Source organism: Melopsittacus undulatus, chromosome Z, assembly GCF_012275295.1.
Source record: "Melopsittacus undulatus isolate bMelUnd1 chromosome Z, bMelUnd1.mat.Z, whole genome shotgun sequence".
NCBI lineage: Eukaryota > Metazoa > Chordata > Aves > Psittaciformes > Psittaculidae > Melopsittacus > Melopsittacus undulatus.
The window spans coordinates 104,023,003-104,044,159 of NC_047557.1; the positions used below are offsets into that span (position 1 = coordinate 104,023,003).

Consider the following 21,157-nt stretch of genomic DNA (forward strand, 5'->3'; position numbering starts at 1 on the left):
TATGTAAAATGCCCACGCTGCCTAATAATCTTTTGTATCTTGCACCTTCAATGGACAGTCCTAGAATCTCAAATTTAAAGGAATGTTGAATGAGTTGGCCTGACATCTCAGAATTCTGTGAATTCTGTGAATACTAAGAATCCTTCAGCAAAGACTGTGATTTGAGTTACATAAACAAAAACATTCTGTGTGTTGTAAGCTAAATAATGGAAAGCCCATAGAATGTGGCTATACTGATGACAAGATAGTGCTCTTAGGAATATTACGCATTTTCTGATAAAGAGAGCAAGGCTCTCTCATGTAACACTGACTTGATCAAGTGTTACATAATTACTTGTTCAAGGTAAAAGTAGTGGAGTTTCTCTTTTGTTAGTAATTCCTGCTTAAACTGAAGCAATGTAGGTGTTAAAAGACTGAGCTCCATGTTTGAGTTACCTTGCTTCAGATGTAGTTATGCATTATGTCATCATTGATGTTAGAGGATGTAGCACTATTTCTATATTAATATATAGAATAAAATTCAACATTTTCCTTCAATAATTTGCGACGTTCTGCCTTTCTGATACCTAAGGCTGAAAAATCTTCACTTGTGGTGTATTTTTATTTAATCAAATATTTTCAAAAGGGAGTAGCAAAAGAAAGAAAAATATAGTAGAATGCAAGAAGGAATTTCAAAGGCTAAAACCATAAATAAGCCCTGAAGTCTTTTTTAATGTTAAATAATTTAAACTTTAGGTGGCTTTTGTGGTTTTTTTTTAACTCATCAGCAAAATGCATATACTGTCAGAGCGTATTTTTTGAGTAGGAATTTTAACATCAAAAGGGAGGTAAATGTTTGTCTTAATGAGCATGGGACATAAGAGAATATGTGGTCCAATATATCTTCCCTATGAAAAGCTGCATCACAACTCATTTCTTTAAATTAATGCATTACTCCTTTCAGTTTGTACCATATTGCAAACAAACACAAAATCTGAGTATTGATTAATTATTGATTAATACAGTTAGAGTAGTATAGTATTTGTTTCATATTTTATGTCTGTCCTGACAGCCACATAGGAAGATCATATGGAATTCTTATGAGCTATTTTATTAGACTAATTTTCCATCTTTGGAAATTTCATACATAATTGATAAATGTATTCCTTGCTTTACTTCAGATGGATTATCCATGCTATGAAGTATGAATTGAAAATCCGGGCTGGGGATATGCCAGCTAGGGACTTATACCAGATGTCCCCTAGTGAAGTGAAGCAACTTCTGCTGGATATTCTTCAACCACAGCAGCAGGGGAGGTAATGAGATGTGTGGGTTTGTGGCACCTGTTTTCACTGCTCAAGTAATTTTCATTTCTGAGCTACTCTGTATACATCTGAAATCACTGGGCATCTGCAATCAATAATATACTTATTTAAGGAAAGACAGCAAAAATGCCCTTTTTCCTTCTTTCACCTGTGTCCAGATACTACAATTGTTTCCTTTATATTGCGTCTTCCCTTTTCACCTTTATCTTTGTGGAAGGATACTGCCATGTGCATAAACAAGTAATTTTACTGACAAGTAATTTTATTCTGAACATACCATATTCTAGCAATATCTAGCAGATTTGTATCTAGCAGTACAAAGAGAGAAAAAAACAAAAAATGCAAAAATATTAGTGCTGAATTTCATTTGGGCTAGGCTAGGCTACAGAAGTTCTGCAGAATAGCCAATTTAACAAAACTGATCACTGAATTATCCCATTTATTTTTTCTCTCTTTTTGAGCAGCCTAACAGAACCAAGTCTTTGAAATACAGAAAACCATGTTGCCAAGCAGTAATTCAAAGGTAGTTTAAAAAAACCACAAACAAACAAAAAAAAGCCCCACATCTAAATGTATCTACAGTGGTAAATAATAATTGTGTGTTGATTCCTGTGCTGCAGATATCCAGATATGTAGGTGTAGAAATTTCCCACCTTTCCTGCATGAGGTCTTTCAGCAGTATTTGTTTGCTTTTATTAAGGCTATAGAAAAGATGTTTGTGACCATAGAGGACACGGAACTTCTTTTAGATAAAACCTTGTGCAGGAATATTTAACTAAGACACAAAAGTATTAGTGCTTTTAGTCCTTCCTAGAGGAAGCTCAGTACTGTCTTAACATATAAAGTAGATTTTCTGCTTAAAACCAGCTAAGAACAGTAACTTTTAGGAAAACTTCTCTCAAATACGTGCTGTACTGATACATAGGACTTAATTCTGTACTGTGAATCTACCAGAGTTCCATTGCTGGTTTAGAGCCTAACAGATCAGAAAGCACAACATATATTGTATATGCATCATTAATATGTATTTGATGTCACCACTGACCTCACTGGCTTATATGAGAGATTGTGGCTTGGTTCTGTATTTGTAACAGTTTCTTACTTCACACTCCCAATTTTCTTTGTCCACAGAAGCTGGCTAAACAGAAGACAGATAGACGGTTCTCTCAATCGAGCTCCTGCTGGATTCTATGATCGGGTGTGGCAGATCTTGGAGAGAACCCCTAATGGTTTAATAGTGGCAGGGAAGTTTTTACCACAGGTATAATCAGCAGAAATGATCAGTTATTTCTACTACTCTGTCTGACTATTGATGTTGAATTATTTTATTGTTAATGTCTGTTTTATGCTGTAATTATTTAGGGTGGTTTGTTCCAGTTACGATTAAAAAAGGAATAATTAGGAAATAAAAAAAGTTTTTATTTTGGTTCTGAGTAAAATAACATTAGAATAGAATGCAGGTCAGTTTATACACATTTATAAAAGTGTAAGTCTAGAAGACCCGTTCCAAGCCAAGTACTCTGAGAATTACTCCCTTTTTGATCCTAAAGTGGTCATATAGGGACCTATAGGCATGCTGGTGAGGGACTATTTATTAGGGACTGTACTGACAGGACAAAGGGTAACAGGTTAAAACTTAAACAGCAGAGGTTTAAATTGGATATAAGGAAGAAATTCTTTACTGTTAGGGTGGTGAGGTGCTGGAATGGGTTGCCCAGGGAGACTGTGAATGCTCCATCCCTGGCAGTGTTCAAGGATAGGTTGGATGAAGCCTTGGGTGACCTGGTTTAGTGTGAGATGTCCCTGCCCATGGCAGGGGCTTTGGAACTAGATGATCTTAAGGTCCTTTCCAACCCTAACTATTCTATGATTCTATGATTCTATATTTCTTAGTTGAATATTATTTATTCGGCCAGCAAATAGGCTTTAGCTGGGGGTGATTTTGATTTAGCTTAAATGGTCTTTGAGTAAAAGTATGATTTGTTTTTCAGCAACCAACCTTATCGGATATGACGATGTATGAGATGAATTTTTCCCTTCTAGTTGAAGATATGCTGCAAAATATCGACCAACCAGAATACAGGCAAATTATTGTAGAGGTCTGTGACCTGTAATGAATGAAATTTTATAATGTACATGAGTATGTTACAGATTAAAAAGAAAACAAAAAGTAACAAAGGCTCTCAAATATTTTAATAACACTTTAAATGCAGACATTGGTTTCTCCATCATTTTTGTGTGATTAATCAGGTTGCTGTTCATATGTTAAGAATATACTAAGTTCTCGGTGTTCTTCCGTTTTAGTAAATAGACAAATAAGAAGAACAGCACCAATACAATTAGGTCACATGTGACAACTAGTAATTCCAGGGTAGATTTCCTTCAAGTCCTTAAGCCATGCCTTTTCCTAAACATTTTTTAGGTCTAAGGAAAAACTCCTCTAAAATATCAGTTTGCCCTGCAGTAGATTTTCTTACCCATTTTGCTATGGCTATCTAGCTTTAAGCTACTGAATCAACTAACTTCCACTTTCCTTATACCTAACAGTAAAGCTATTTAAACTCCTTCCCACCACTGCGTATGACATACTCTTTTTGAACAGATGAAGAGCATCCAAACTGTTGATCACTGGCATCTGTGCTGTCAGCAGCACTCAGTGTTAGTTCTCAAGTGCTGGTGCTTATGAGTATTCCTCCACAGTAAGATCAAATCCATCTCAATTCTGGCTAACAACTAGTGGTCATACTGTTTGCTGGAGCATTTCCAATGTTTGCTAAAAGATAACACAATTATCAAAACCCAAGATGACCAATATAGACTCAACTACCCACCTGTAGTTGTTACGACAGGTCACTCATCATGTTCACCTTCGTCTTTTAAACCTGTTTCCAGATACAAGGAATATAAATTCTCTTGAACTGCAAGTTTTCATTGGTGTCTACTGATTTTTTTTTATAAACTTTGGTATAATCATATTATGACATACATGATTGTACCTCTAAATATCACATGCTTAGGGTTCAACATCTGCTAATTTTCACCCTCTCCACTGGCTGAGCATTAGTATTTGTGCAGCCCTACAATGAACTGAAGGAACTAGAATAACTTCCCTGGCTCCCAGCAAAGTTAGATGTTGATGTCAATCGTTTACACAGTGCCCTTAACTAGGTAGTCACCAAAAAATGTAATTGTCATCAAAGCCTGCTTTTTCCAGTGATTCTTCTATCAAAATCAGAATTCTGTTATCTGTGCACTATTACCTGTCCCATTATTAAATGGCCTCCTGCATGAAAGAGGCATATGTAATTATTAAGAGTGCTTTTATGTAATCTAAATCTAAAAAAAAAAAAATAATCAAATTTATAGTCTTACAGTCTTTTTCTGCCTCCCAGTTGTTGATGGTCATATCTGTTATTTTGGAGAGAAATCCTGAGCTAGAGTTCCAGGACAAAGTGGACTTGGACAAAGTGGTGCAAGAAGCATTTCATGACTTTCAGAAAGATCACAGCCTTCCAAAGGGATCTGAAAAGCAAGTATGTAAAATATTACTAACTTATATATTTTACTATTGTTACTGAAGTGTGTTTATAAATGTTAATTATGTGAGGCTCAGAATAAAAAGCAACTAATAGGAGTTCAGAATGGAACACAAATAAGAAATAAATACACGCAAGTGCTGCCTAAGCCTGCAAAGAGCAGAGATAAAATATGGGCACTTTATTACCAAATTGTGAATTCAAACTCTTCTTAGCTACCGATTTTAGTGCTAGAGTTGCATTCATGATGTAGAAAGCTTTTAATCTCTAAGGCTTAAATAAATGAAACTTAATCATTAAGTAGTTTGTAAGATTTACTTCGCTAGGATTTTATCCCTTAAAGACATATAAATATTCTCCCTGCCAGTTTTGGTACCTCAAAGCTTTAAAATTCTGTATGAAAGCCAAGTTTATTGAAGTAGTTGAAGGAGGAAGTATGAGTGAAGCAGTGGGACAAGTCCCTGTGCTACTGAGGATGATTTTCCTTTTTCTGTCTGCTGTTTTATTGTGCACAATATACTTGGAGATATCTGTGCTAGCTCTGAATAATCAGTTTATGCATAACATCCTTATATACAACAACACTTCTGTTGCTGAATTTAGCTCCTGTAAAAGATGAGGAAATGCTCCTTAAGAATTCTTTGAAAAGTTTCAGGGTTCACTCTTTTGCCAGTACTTTCTGTAGCAGTAGTTGAAAGCAAGGCAAGCTACCTTAGCCACATACCACCTTGCACAACACCTTTGTTTTTAAAAGGACACAATTTTCTTGAATGTATGATTCTTTTGGCCTGGCCATTTTGGAGGGTAGAGTGTTTGTAGCTGTAGCAAAATCAGAATTGCCACCCACACAACTGCTGTTACGTGCCAGCTCTGCACAGTATGTTGATCATACTACTGACATCTGTGACAAGCTGCAAGTCCCCAGTGGCCATAAAAAGAAAGAAAAATCCCATGCAAACCCCATTTTTCAATAGTGCTGCCCTAGCCTCCATTTGGGAGGATTTGATCCAAAAATCCAACTTGGATTTTTTCCAAGCCCAGATATACGCAGAATGTTGCCTTTTTGTCTCAGAAGGAAATTTTAAATTATAGTTGTGAATAAGATTGTTGTTGGAAATTCCAACTGCTTACATTAAAATTTTCTGAAACCAGACTCTCCCATATTTCAATGTATATGCCTGCTGCCAGTTAAATGTAGCCTCTTTAGGATTGTTCTGATGATAATTCTGTCTCAAGTTTTCCTAACTAAAAGAACTCGTCTGTCTGAATTATGGTTTTCCATTAAGCTGACTTGCAATTCCTTTGAACTTTGTTATTTCCCTCTTACCATGTAATTAGTGTCAAAAGTATTTATTTCAGTGATTTTAAATACATCTTAAAACTACAGGTCTAATATTTTCACCACACAATTTCTGATCTTGATTTAATAAAAAATAACTTATTTTCTGGGTTAAAGCATTGAACCTTTATTATAGCAGCCAGTACATGATTTGAGAATAAGCAGACATTTAACATCATTAACTGTGCAAAACAGGTGTTCAGTGAAGAACACCTATTTTGTTGATCTGATTAATGAATTAGTGTGTTACCTGTGATTGGTTCTCTGATTTAAAATTTTTCTTTTCTTCCAAATAAATATGTAGTCAGTATCTCTACGTGTACATCTAGAGCCTGGATCACAATCATACTGTGGCAGCACAGCGAGTAAACCACATAGTAATCATCTCACTGCGTGTTTTAAGAGAGCAGTTCTTCTCTGACACTTGTTGCATTTAAAAAAAATAGTAAGGTGGTGGTATCTCTACAGGACTGGAAAACTCAGTAAAAAAAATGAAATATATTTCAGTAATTTGTATTCTACATATTTAGGTAAGTATATGTGGGAGACTTCTGAAAACTGAGCTCCTATATGACTGTAAGTTAGAAGTCTGAAAAACACATTTGCATTTCTAGCATATTTGTGATGTTCCTCTCATTCGCCTGTGTTTGCTGCTTTACATAATCAACACTAATAGAAACATCTTTTCCCTTTCCTGCAGGACGACATGACTGCATTCTACAACACACACCCAACTGGAAAAAAGGGAACATGCAGTTACTTGAGTAAGGCTGTGATCACTTTATTGCTGGAAGGGGAAATGAAACCAAGCAATGATGATCCTTGTACTGTTAGCTAAACCTTGAAAAACATCATAGGAATTGTTGCTTTATTTAGTGTTCTGTGTATTTTTCATGCATATATTAAAACACTATATTGAAGAGTAACCCTGGCTAGTAATACAAATGCAAACTATGCTAGAAGAAGTGCCATTAAAGATACAAAGTGCCACCTATTTTTTTTTCTCCACTATGTAGCAACTTAGTCAAATGATGTTTGGTTAAATTCAGTGGGATTGTATTTATGATCTTAAACTATGCCTTTCAAATAGTTGGTAATTTCAAGAGAAATGCAGTATGAGGTTTTGTCATTATACCTCTGTTTTACTTATAACTACAAACAAGTTTATTGTAAATTCCTGTCCTGGGTTCAGCAGTAGCAGTCATTTTTTCTCCTTCTTGGTAACTGGTGCAGTGCTGTGTTTTGACTTTCGGGCTGGGAGCGGTTGCTGATAGCAAGTATGTTTTGAGTTACTGCTCAAATGTTTGGTTTGTCCAAGGCCTTTTCTGAGCCTCATGCTCTGCCAGGGAGGAGGGGAAGCAGGGAGGAAGGAGAGACAGGACACCTGACCCAGGCTAGCTAAAGAGGTATTCCATACCATAGCACGTCATACCCAGGAGGTAATGGGGATTTACCCGGAAGGGTGAGAGAGCTGTGGGGGGATGGAGGAGATACCAGTCGGTGCTCGGTCGGGCAGGGTGGGGTGAGTTACGGGTTGGTGGCTGGTGAGGTGTTGTATTCTCTTCACTTGTTATTTGCTTTATCATTACTATTTGTAGTAGTAGTAGCAGTAGTGATTTATGTTATACCTTAGCTATTAAACTGTTCTTATCTCAACCTGTGGGGGCTACATTCTTTGGATTCTTCTTCCTAACTCTCCGGGATTTGGGGGAGCAAGGGGGGGAGTGAGTACACAAGCTGTGCAGTTTGGTTTTAAACCACAACAATTCCAAAATGAAATTCAGTAAGTGCTATAATTAACATGCATACCAATCAGTGTGGAAGTAGGAGAATTGGATTATTTTCTTTCTATTCCACACAAAAATGGAGGTGATGGTTGTTGTTGGAAGGAGTTGTTACTCTTTTTTTTCTGCATCAGTTCAGTTGACAGTATACATTTAGGTTGTTTGGTTTTTTTAATTTACCAGTTGATACCTTGAGATACAGTCTTCACCCTAATAGAGCAACATTTTATGTCTAGCAGTAAATATCACTGCAGTTCCCCAATTGCTGTTTAAACATCTGGTAAGTTAACAAGGGAAACAAATGATAACAAAAAAAAATAGTTGAAGAAACAAGGGGCAAACAAGCTGTATTTAAAATTAACATCAATGAAGAAAAAATATTGTATTCCATAAGCTATCAATGCATGAAAGAATTGAAGATACACTTATTTATTTTCTAAATGTGTGAAAACACTGTAAGTTATATGTTGTATTTTGGTGAAAGCAATAAAAAGAAAATGGTTGGGAAAAAAAGCCAAAACCCTGTCTATAAAAATGCTTTTTAGTGACATGCAAAGACTCGTGTTGATTTTAATGACAATCTTTATTGTGCTACTGTAAACTCCTTGAATGAATCATTAAGTGTCTATTTTAGCAGCACAGAAGATACTAAAGCTTTAGAACTGGTCCTCAAACATTTTGATAATTAAATTAATAGTGACCAACTACAACTCACCTGTCAATACATTACTCCCATATTGATAAAAGCAGAATTTAAATTAATTTACCAGTAAGAGGGCAAAACTACTAGCAAAAGTGATAGAGTGAATCTGTGCATAAGAGGGGTATTTATATGAACATACTTAGGCAATGTGGTTAGTACTTCCCTAATTTGCAGAACTTCTCCAGAATCACAGAATGAATTCTAATCAAGCAAAATAGAAGAATTTGTTGTTGAAGGAGGACACTAAAACATAAACGAATCTCTTGTCAAATAACATGGAGAGTAAGGCTGGAAACATTAATTTTGGTGTAACAGAATAGTGATCCTTCTGCTCTTCCTTGCTGTAATATCTTTATTATTCAAAGAACAGTGGAGAGGTGGCAGGAGAGATGGGGAAGAAAAATCCAGAAGAAACACACACTCATTACTCACTGTTGGGTACATCATTGGAGTGTGATAGTCCATTTAGTAGTAGAATGTTGTCTGAAGGGCTGCAGCATTGCTCTAAACTCCAGCAAGAAGGGTACAATTATACAGCTGACTCATTTGGCAGCAGTTCAAAATCCTGAATGAGCCACTAGTTTAAACATCAATCCACCATATCCTCAAAATTTTTACTTCACCACTGCCTTAGGAGTTATCAACTGCAATAATTTGACTTGCTTATTTTTTTTTTATTACTTGTAGATCTACAGCTGATCATGGATCATTGGTAGCAAGCCTGTCTGTTTCTAGTGATTTTAAAAATACTCTAAAATTGAGGTATCTCTTGCCTTACAAACACAGAATGTAACTCTTGTCTATAAGTTGTAAATCGTATTGAAAAGAAGCAATCCTCTAAATACGAAATTGTCATGGGTTCAGCAGTAGCTCATGCTCTGCCAGGGAGGAGGGAGAGATAGGGCGCCTGGTCTTGGCTAGTCGGGGAGGTATTCCATACCACAGCACATCCTGCTTGGGGAGGGGACTGGAAGCTGGCCGGAAGGGAAGGGGTTAACACTCTGGGCTGGGCTCGGAGAGGGAACTGTAAGCTGGCCGGGAGGGGAGGGGTAAGCTCTCTCTTCCAGGCTGGGCTCCTGTCGGCAGGTGGTATCGTACTCTCTGTCCCTGTTTATTTCCTCTAACATTGATTTGTTGGTGGTAGCAGTAGTGATTTGTGTTATACCTTGATTGCTGGACTGATTTTACCTCAATCCGTGGGAGTTGTATTCCTCTGGCTCTCCTTCCCACCCCTCCGGGAGTGGGAAGGTGGGGGGGGGGGGGGGAGGGGAACCAAAGGGAACTGTGCAGATTTAGTTTAAACCACAACAGAAATATAAAATCTACAGTTTACTTCAGGAACACTGGCATTATACTAGACAGTAGCACTGTTATTTGGGTTTGCAATTGCTTCTGATTTAAACATAACTGCACATTAATTTTTCAAAGAGCAGGATAGCAGTTGGGGTTTTTTTGCATCACTTACCACTTCTTCCCGCCTCAGATTTGCTAATCTTGGTCTAAATTGCGTCACTGTAAATGCATGAAAACCAGCTACCACTTTTCCATATACAAACTTAGAATGAAAATCCATGCAAACTCTTTTTTTGCTTTACAGCCTTAAGCATTGTTTATGGAAATGTAATTGTGACAATTTTTCAACTTCTGCAAAATACCAACATTAGAAGATACCAAAATCTAGCAGAGTCCAAATTCTCTGAAAAAGATTCTTGTGTCTGGAAATACAATGCAACTGATTTTTCTCTTCTTCCTGAAGCAGGGACAAGAAAGGAGCTTGACAGAAATGGCTCTGACATAGTATGCCTACTAAATTATAGTTTTAAAAGACAGTAAAAGACCAAGTCTTATCAGTGTACAACTTGAGCTGGAGATTTCGTAGTCTTTTCCAATTCTCTGTTTTCTTTTAAACATGAGAGCCAAGTCAGTGTATGATTTCTAGAAACCGTCAGAGAGAACCTGCAGAAACAGGACAATGCTAACAGCCATAACAGCCAAAAATATTTGTATTCTAGCATAAATTGCAAAAGCAGATTCTCCACCTCAGCCTTCAGTTTATTACACTGTGTTGTGATCATACATACTTGTACGTATTTGTAGGGGTGCACAAGGCTAAATAGGCCTTTATCTTTTAACATGTACACACAACAGCCTCTATTGAAGTGTCTGTGCATGTTTTTCAGTCTGCAGAACCAGTCCTTAGTCAAAATTCAAAATATGAATTTCAGATGTTTAGATACTTAACCCATGTTTCCAGGGAATTCTGTAAAGCTTTGCTTGATCCACTTGCCTTCTGTGTGCTTCTGTTTAAGCACCTGAAATGTTCAGAAAACAGATTACATTTCCCTAGTGTATTATAAAGTGAAATGCTCAGAAAGTGCTTCAAGGTAAGCAAGCAGTATTTCATCAAAACAAACCAGAAAGCTACAGTAATTTCTTCTTCACTCATACAGTGAGTAACTAACGGTCATCAGAAGTCAGACGTCTTTCCCAAACACAGATGGCCTCTCCAGATGTAAGTATTTACCCTTATATTTCCTAAACTGATGCAATGACAGCATTTCCTGTTTTACTAAAATATAATCTGCAGAGCAACAAATCTATCCCCAGTCTGAAATTTGACATATTATGTACCTAAAAATTCTCCAGCTACCCTGTTTTCTCTTATACCGAATAATTCACTCATGGATTTTGTCATTCCCTGGTTTAGGGAATTTTAGGGTAATTTGTAAGGGATTAAGATTTTTTTTTTTATTTCACTGCTTTCTTTCCAATATCAGAGACAAACCCTTATACTAATGCTCCTCTGTGACTTTATGGGATAACTGCATCTCATCTTCTGTCGTACATGTGATATTGAATATGATCTTAAAACATTAATCAGTAAAGTTCTTCCTTGTTCCAGATACTTAAGGAATTTGTGTCCATTTAGTAGTGAACCCTGCCTTCAAGTAAGGTCTTCCCTTACATCTCATGTCAAATGTTGCTATTAGATACACACTAAAACAGAATTATTTTCAAAGACACATACCACTTTCAAAAGCTTTAACATAGTCAGTTCCCAAAGCACAAACTTTGAAAACTTGCTGGCAAACTGTCAAAGACTTGAGAACAGAATTTTTCTTCATTGGCAGAAAAATCATGCAGCAAGCTTATTGGTCTTTTGCCCTTCAAAAACACAACAGCAACACCCCAAATCCACTACACCCTGGAAAGCAAAGATCATTAAAGATGTGGATTAATTTCTTAATTTTCCTTAAATTGTGATATTTACACTTAAATAATTTCACTACTTAAGCATCAGGAAAAGGGTTTAAAAAAAAAAGATGTTTAAAGTCTACAGATACTGCATTGATGTTACTTTGGGAAACAGCACAACATAACTACTGAATATTAAGTTTTGATGAGGAGCACTCAAAACAATTACTATTCACCAACATAGTGCCTACCCTGTCCCTTCATCTTAATGTCTCATCTTGGCAGTTAGGCTTCTATAGAAACACTCTGCACAAGTACTGTTCATTACAACACTTACCACATTCCTTGTTTTTATGTTCTAGGGAATGCTCACATTTTTTTTTCAGCTACCACTGCTGTATAACTCATTTGTGTATTATGTGATTACAGAACGTGAAATCTCTCCACCAGTTAAAGCCTAAACATTTCAGTCAGTCTTTTAAAATCAGAATTTCAGAATTTTATACAAGAGTTATTAACGATTCTGTGATTTTATGATCCCTGATCAGGTACACACAACACCCTTGCTAACCTTATTTACCCTGCTTCTGGGTTATGATTTCCACCTCTAAACCTAACTAATGCGCATTTTCACACACAGTAAACATTGTAATCACTTATAGAATCATAGGATCATACAATAGTTAAGATTGGAAAGGACCTCAAGATCATCTAGTTCCAACCCCCCTGCCATGGGCAGGGACACCTCACACTAAACCATGCCACCCAAGGCTTCATCCAACCTGGTCTTGAACACTGCCAGGGATGGAGCATTCACAACTTCCCTGGGCAACCCATTCCAGTGCCTCACCACCCTAACAATAAAGAATTTCTTCCTTATATCCAATCTAAACATCTGCTGTTTAAGTTTCAACCCGTTACCCCTTGTCCTGTCACTACAGTCCCTAATGAAAAGTCCCTCACCAGCATCCCTGTAGGACCCCTTCAGATACTGGAAGGCTGCTATGAGGTCTCCATGCAGCCTTCTCCAGGCTGAACAGCCCCAGCTTTCTCAGCCTGTCTTCATTTGGGAGGTGCTCCAGTCCCCTGATCATCCTTGTGGGCCCTCCTCTGGACTTGTTCTAACAGCACCATGTCCTTTTTATGTTAGGGACACCAGAACTGCACACAATACTCCAAGTGAGGTCTCACGAGAGCAGAGTAGAGGGGCAGGATCACCTCCTTTGACCTGCCGGTCACGCTCCTCTTGATGCAGCCCAGGATACGGTTAGCTTTCTGGGCTGTGAGTGCACACTGAAGCTGGCTCATGTTCATTTTCTCATTGACTAACACCCCCAAGTCCTTCTCCGCAGGACTACCATGAATTTCCTTTCTGCCCAACCTGTAGCTGTGCCTGGGATTGCTCCCACCCAGGTGTAGGGCCTTGCACTTGGCATGGTTAAACTTCATGAGGTTGGCATCAGCCCACTTCACAAGCGTGTCAAGGTCCCTCTGAATGGCATTCCTTCCCTCCAGCGTATCAACCGAACCACACAGCTTGGTGTCATCGGCAAACTTGCTGAGGGTGCACTCAATTCCATTGTTCATGTCAGCGACAAAGATATTAAACAAGACCGGTCCCAGCACCGATCCCTGAGGGACACCACTCATTACTGGTATCCAGCTGGACACTGAGCCCTTGTCCACAACTCTTTGCATGTGGCCATCCAGCCAGTTCTTTATTCACTGAGGGGTCCATCTATCAAATTGATGTCTCTCCAATTCAGAGACAAGGATGTCATGTAGGACAGTGTCAAATGCTTCGCACAATTCCAGGTAGATGACATCAACTGCTCCAACCCTGTCCATCAGTTCCATAGCCACATCATAAAGGCCACCAAATTGGTCAGGCAGGATTTCCTCTTAGTGAAGCTATGCTGGCTGCCACCAAGCATCTTGTTTTTTATGTGCCTTAGTATGCCTTCCAGGAGAATCTGCTCCAAGATTTTGCCAGGCACAGAGGTGAGACTGACTGGTCTGTAATTGCCCGGGTCATCCATTTTCCCCTTCTTGAAAATGGGAGTTATATTTCCCTTTTTCCAGTCATCAGGAACTTCACCTGTCTGCCATGATTTTTCAAATATGATAGCCAGTGGCTTTGCAACTTCATTCGCCAGCTCCTTCAGGACCCGCGGATGGATTTCATCAGGTCCCATGGACTTGTGTACGTTCAGGTTCTTAAGATGGTCTCGAACCAGATCCTCATGTACAGTGGGCCCAAGGTCTAGGTTTTCACAGTCCCTGTGTCCACCCTCCAAGACTTGGGTGCTGTGGTCAGAGCCTTTGCCAGTGAAGACCAAGGCAATGAAGTCATTCAGAACCTCAGCTTTCTTCAAATCCTGTGTAGCCATTTCTCTCGAAAGCTTCCAGAGGGGGCCTACGTTGTCACTAGTCTGCTTTTTAGTAGAATTTTATTTTTAAACCTTTGCATCTTAGCAGCAATTAATCAAGATACCTGCTTACTTACAGCATTGTCATGGTCTACATTTATGTCTACTCAGTTAAAGAGGTGAGCTGAACCTAAGTTGCATTCATATGAGAGAATTAGACTTTCTCCCTGTATTTAAGGGAGTCAATAGCTTCAATGCTTCCAGACTCTAGACTTCCACTTACAATTTACCTCATGTCCCTAGTAGTAACTGGGATGTCCAGTCACTAATATTAGAAGGAATAAAAGCTAGAACATTTTTTTCCTTCCTATACAAATAAAGATTTTATAAAATACAAAATTGTGGAAAGCATAGAATCCAGTATTCTCTACTGGATTTGCTAAAGCTTACTACTTGTAACAGTAAATAAACAGACAACCTCAACAAGGTATCATTCACTTTAAAAGCAATCAACCTCTATATGGGAGGGCTCCCATACACAAACTCACTTGAAGAGAACTTAGATACTGCACTGCCTAGGTTATCCATATTGTTTAAAAACCACTACCACTACTCTTTTCATTAGTTACTTTAGCTCCTTTCCATCTCAAGACTACTAGTCATTTTCCATTTAATTTTTCAGCTAAGGTTCAGGCCTCTTTCAGAACCTGTGGGTTTGGGAGGAAAGGGGCTGCAGGCTCTCTGATGTACTTTCCGCTCTCTAAAGGCAGCTGAACTTCTCACCCTTCTCTTTCTGTGGGCAATACATGCACACCCTGACCACAAGCTGATACTGCATAAAGACTTTCAGCTTATTATGGGCAATATCAGACCAGAATTCAGCTCACAAAAGACCACATTCCCCATCTACAACATGAGGAGTCGTATAAAGTGCATAGAGAGTCATAGAATCAGCTAAGTTGGAAGAGACATTTAAGATCAAGTCCAACCATTAGCCCAGAACTGCCAAGTCCACCAGTAAACTGTGTCACTAAGGGCCTCATCTACACCTTTTTTTGAACACTTCCAGGACAGTGATTCCACCACTTCCCTGGGCAGCCTGTTCCAATGCCTGAGCACCCTTTCAGTGAAGAAATTGTTCCTAATATCCAGTCTAAACCTACCCTGGTGCAGCTTGAGGGTGTTATCTCTTATCACTTGTTACTTGGGAGAAGAAACTAACCACCTCCTGGCTCTGTTTTCCTTTCAGATAATTGTAGAGGGTGATTAGGTCCTCCCTGAGCTCTCTCTTCTCCAGACTCAGCCTTGTGCTCCAGGCCCTTCACCAGGTCCATTGCCCTTCTCTAGGCCCACTCCAGCACCTCAGTATCTCTCTTGTAGTGAGGAACTCAGAACTGAACACAGTACTTGAGGTGAAGCCTCAGCAGTGCCCCGTAGAGCAGGATTATCACTTCCCTAGTTCTGCTGGCTACAGTATTGCTGGTACAGGCCAGGATGCCATTGGCCTTCTTGGCTACCTGGGCACAAGCTGCCTCATATTCAGTGGCTGTCAATCAGCACCCCAAAGTCCTTTTCTCCTGAGCAGTTTGCCAGCCACTGTTCCCCAAGCCTGGATTTGGTGAGGTTGTGGCCCAAGTGCAGGAATGCAGTTTTCCCTGTTGAACCTCATACAATTGGCAGCAGCTTGTCAATCCAGCCTGTCCATATTCCTCTGCAGAGCTTTCCTACTCTCCAGCAGATTGAAACTCCCACCCCACTTTGTGTTGTCTGCAAATTTAGTGAGGGTGCCCTTCATCCCGTCATCCAGATCGCCAGTGAATATATTAAACAACACTGGCCCTAAAACTGAGCCCTGAGGGACACCATGAGTTACCAACTGGTCACTAACAAAATGTGATACCATATACCATCAGTGTTTGATCTCGGCCATCCAGCAGGTTATCTACCCAGTGAAGAATATTCAGGCCATGAGGAGCCAGTTTCTCCAGGGGAGACAGTGACAACCGCTTTACTAAAGTCCAAGCAGGCAATGTCTACAGCCTTTCCCTCATTATCAAGGCAGGTCAGCTTGTCAGGTTGGTCAAGCAAGAAATGCATTGTCTGTCTTTTTCCAACCAAAGGAAAGCCCATTCCCAATGTTTTTACATGAACCAATATACAAATAAAGTTAACTTTTATGTTGCTTTTTGTTTACATTTATGATTTTGTCAGCACAGAAATTTTGCTCAACATACAAAAAAGTGGAAAAGACAAGATTTTTAACCCTGCAGAATATGTTGTTGCCAGAATCACTGACTGAACTAAATGGGGCAGTAGTTATTGCTATAAAAAAAACAACCCCAAAACAAACAAAAAAACCCCCACAAACCCAAAATACCAACCAAATATCTCTCTTCCCTTCCACTGTCTGGAATAATTTTCATTTTATATCATCTAAAATATTACTACCAACATCTACAGTTTTCTATGAACACCTTCTGCAAACTGTCTATTGATCTATATATTTATACATCTTAAAAAAAAAGAAATAAATCAGCTTATTATCAGGACAGTCAAATGCTGTGTGTGTATACAGTAATGAGAATACAAGAACTGTACCTAGGGAATCTCAGCAACTCAGATGCTGGGCTCTTCCTGGGCTTAAGGAAAATTAAAATCCGTGGAGGTGCTGGATATTGGCTCAGAAAACTGATGAATCAGCCTGCAAGGAATGCCCATGTAGGCATGTGTTCTGGGTTCATCAGTAGCAGTAATTTTTTCTCCTTCTTAGTAGCTGGTGCAGTGCTGTGTTTTTGACTTTCGGCCTGGGAACAGTGCTGATAACACCCATATTTTAAGTTGTTGCTGAGTAATCTTTACTCTGGCCAAGGACTTTCTCAGTCTCATGCTATGCCAGGGAGAAGGGGCACAAGAAGCCAGGAGGAAGCAGAAACAGGACACCTGACCCAAAACTAGCCAAAGGGGTATGCCATACTGTTAGCTTAAGAATGCACACATAACCACCGGAATGGTTATATGAGGTGCTTTATTGCAGTGCTGGGAAACCAGGGACGCTCGTCCAAATCTGGCTTCGACCTTGTCACATCACGCTCACAATTTATACATCAAAAGTTTCGCAATTAATGCATATTCAACATAAATTGCTAACTTAACTAATACATATGCATCAGGGATTGCCTCATTAGTCTATTACAACATAAGCCTGTTCTGTGCTTGCGTAGTCCCCCTCTGGTGGTTGTCCTGATGAAGTAAGGAGTCTTCCTCAGACGAAGTAAGAAGTCTTCCTCGCTTTGTCCCTTTTGACCTGTCTGTTCTTTGGACAGGCCCCAACTATTATGTGGATGCCAGTATTCTCTTGTTTTCACTTGGCTGCCTCTGGTCAGTCTGCATGTTCTGCTTGGATAAGGTTTTACAATACTTTCTTAAATCCACCCATGCCTAAATTACAACTAAGGTACAGAACAGCAACGTTACAACTAAGGTGCAAAACGATTAACTAAGGTACAGAACAGCAAAATTACAATATGTAAAGGCCTTCTATTGATTTACAAACTTTCAAATATAATTATTTTTAACATAAAATTTCACCCTTTTTCTAACAATACCACAGCACATCATAGCCAGTACATAAACAGGGTGTAGCTACCCAGAAGGCCCAAGTCGCTGCTCAGGTCAGCCTTGGTATTGGTCAGTGGGTGGTGAGTGGTTGTATTCTCTTCCCTTGTTATTTCCATTCTTACAAAGGGTCATAGTAGTGGTTTTGTATGGTACCTTAGTTACTGGACTGTTCTTATCTCAACCTGGGATTTAGATTCTTTTGATTCTCCTCCCCAACCCTCAGGGAGCAGGGGGAGAAAGAAGGGTAGGAGTGAGTGAGCAGCTGCGTGGTTCTGAGTTACCAGCTGGGCTTAAACCACAACAGCAGGTAGCAAGAGACTGACAGGATGGGAGCAACTACTGAAAGGGCCCGAATGTCTAAGAAACTGGAAAGTGACTTATTGCAGATAGTAGTAGTACTGCAAAATGCAGGGGAACGGGAGGGAGACCCATGACAAAGCTGTGGCCTCACCTTACAGCCACATGTCATCACAGCCATAGTGTGGGCCCAACAGCTGTCCCATCAGGGAAGGCAGGGCCTGAGGTGAGCAGAAAGCCCACCTGTGACTTCTATCCCATGCTCAGAAGAAGGCTACAGTGCAGGCAGGCTGGAGGTAAGGACCCTTTGGCAGCCCTACTAAAACCAGTCCAGATCTATTCAATATGCTTAATTCCATTTTTCTGCTACACCATTTTTCATATTTTGATTTTTCCATCCCTAAACTGTCTTAATGTACAATCAAATAATTTGCACACATACCATATTCAATTAAAAATGCAAACAGTACTGTACAGACATAATTGATAATTCCCGTATTCACATGCACAACAAGGGCTCACAGAATTGTTATGGTTGGAAGGGACCTCTGGAAATCATCCAGTCCAATGCTCCCACCAAGGCAGGGCCACGTAGTGCACGTTACACAGGAACATGTCTGGACATGTCCGTGTCTCTAGAGAAGAAGACTCCACAACATCCCTGGGCAGCCTATTCCAGTGCTCTGCCACCCTCAGCTTAAAGAGGTTCTTCGTCACATTAGGTGAAACTTCTTGAGTTTTAAGCTTATGGCCATTTTAAGTCCTGTCACTGGGCACCACTGAAAATATTCTGGCACCTGTCTTTGGGATGTTCATGTGCATTAATGAGCTCCCATCTCAGTCTTCTCTTCCCTACACTAAACAGGCCCAGCTCATACATGTGTGAATACTAGAAGACAAGTCTTTAAGACTGTTCTTACCAAAGTCATTGCAATTGCCTTAGTTGGGTAAGCAGAAATACCAGCCACCACACCACGGGGGGGAGAGCAAGCTCTAAATCATAGAATCATAGAATAGTTAGGGTTAGAAAGGACCTTAAGATCATCTAGTTCCAACCCCCCTACCATGGGCAGGGACACCTCACACTAAACCATATCACCCAAGGCTTTGTCCAACCTGGCCTTGAACACTGCTAGGGATGGAGCATTCACAACCACCCTGAGCAACCCATTCCAGTACCTCAGCACCCTCACAGTAAAGAATTTCTTCCTTATATCCGATCTAAACCTCTGCTGTTTAAGTTTCAACCCATTACCCCTTGTCTTATCACTACAGTCCCTAATGAATAGTCCCTCACCAGCATCCCTGTAGGACCCCTTCAGATGGTGGAAGGCTGCTATCATGTCTCCACTCAGCCTTCTGTTCTCCAGGCTGAACAGTCCCAACTTTCTCAGCCTGTTTTCATATGGGAGGTGCTCCGTTTCCCTGATCATCCTCGTGGCCCTCCTCTGGAGTTGTTCTAACAGTTCCATGTCCTTTTTATGTTGAGGACACTCCTTTTCACCTTGTCAAACAGAAGACCAGAACAAAACTGAAGAGAAGTACAGCCCCACCAGACATAATGCTGTGCTTATTTTTAAAGAAACAAAATTGTAAGACAGAATCCTAACATGAAAGGACCAACTAAAAGGGGCTGGCGTGTCCCTCCCTTATCAGCCATCAGAACATCTCCTGAGATGGGTGGGAAAGAGTGAGGAGCAGCTGGGTGGCATGAGAGAGTTGTGATTTAAACCCAGCCACACAACACGTTCACTCACTCCCCCCCTTCCTCCCCCATTTCCAGGAGAGTTGGGGAGGAGATTCAAGAGAATGGAGCTTCCACGGTTTGAAATAAGAAGAGTTTAGTAACTAAGGTATAACACAAATCACTACTGCTACCACCAATAATAATAATGATAAAGGAAATAGCAAGTGAAGGGAATACAGCACCTCACCACCTGCCAACAGATTAACTCACCCCACCTTGCCAGACTGAGCACCGACCAATACCTCCCCCAACCCCCAGAGCCCTAGCACTTCCGGATAATTCCCAGTTACCTCACTGGGCATGATGTGCTGTGGTATGGAATACCTCTTTGGCTAGTTGGGATGAGATGTTCTGTCTCTCCTTCCTCCTACATCCCCCTCCTCCCTGGCAGAACATGAGACTCACAAAGTCCTTGGCCAGAGTAAACATTTGAGCAGTAACTAAAAACATAGGTGCTATCAGCACCATTCCCAGGCCAAAAGTCAAAACACAGCACTGCATCAGCTACCAAGATGGAGAAAAAAATGACTGCCACTGCTGAACCCAGCCATCCTCCATTTTGCAAGTTAGGAGAATGTACTTTTATCTCAGTGACTATGAGTTGAGGGAGCAGGATCAACCCTGCAGTGTAGCGTGGCCTGAGTTCAGCCTTCTTTTTCAGAACTCCTGGTCTAGAAGAGGATGAAAAATCACTGAAGGTCTTCTGAGGAGGAATTCATGTTTCTTGCTATTCAGGTGAGGAATCACCCAGATGAGAGGGAAGTTAAAGGCTGGGGGGGGGGGGGAGGGGAGGGGCAGGAAAAAGGCAAAAAGGGAAAGCTGGTATAGAAGGGAGATAGTTACCAGCAGTGCTGGTGCAAACAGTTAATGTTTGTGTTTGCCACATCATAGGCTTGAGGGAAGCATTTCGCATGTTTCATTTAAAAGGCATGAACATCTAACTAAATGAGTATTTGAGTTATTTAACTTGAAATATGAGTTTCAATAGTGTTCCTCATTGCTGTAACTTTGTTCATAATTAGTTATTATACCTTCAGATTGTATTACCAGACTCTAATTGTGAATGGTTTTGTGAATGTCTACAACAGATATTACTAAACGGAAAATGTCTATATAGTTGTTTAGTATCAGCTGCTATAGATATACAACGTTCATTACTGCAATAGATAGAATAATGTGGAGATCACAAAATGGCTAAGCAGTAGAAAAGAACAAATTGGAAACAACTATATAGATATTCAGAACAAGTCCAGAGGAGGTCCACG

The 21,157-nt window shown here is 39.9% G+C and overlaps 1 protein-coding gene across 3 annotated transcripts in view; it reads left to right on the forward strand.

The window, feature by feature from the left end:
• The window catches only part of PHKB (phosphorylase kinase regulatory subunit beta), a 101,772-nt gene extending 94,299 nt beyond the window's left edge, over positions 1–7,473 (forward strand). For all 3 annotated transcript variants that reach the window (XM_034072835.1, XM_034072834.1, XM_034072833.1), the window contains 5 exons: positions 1,161–1,295; positions 2,436–2,565; positions 3,296–3,403; positions 4,697–4,837; positions 6,880–7,473. In XM_034072835.1, coding sequence (XP_033928726.1) covers positions 1,161–1,295; positions 2,436–2,565; positions 3,296–3,403; positions 4,697–4,837; positions 6,880–7,017 — 652 coding nt within the window. In that variant the 3' untranslated portion in view covers positions 7,018–7,473. The remainder of the gene's footprint in view (positions 1–1,160; positions 1,296–2,435; positions 2,566–3,295; positions 3,404–4,696; positions 4,838–6,879) is intronic.
• Positions 7,474–21,157: the final 13,684 nt, after the last annotated feature.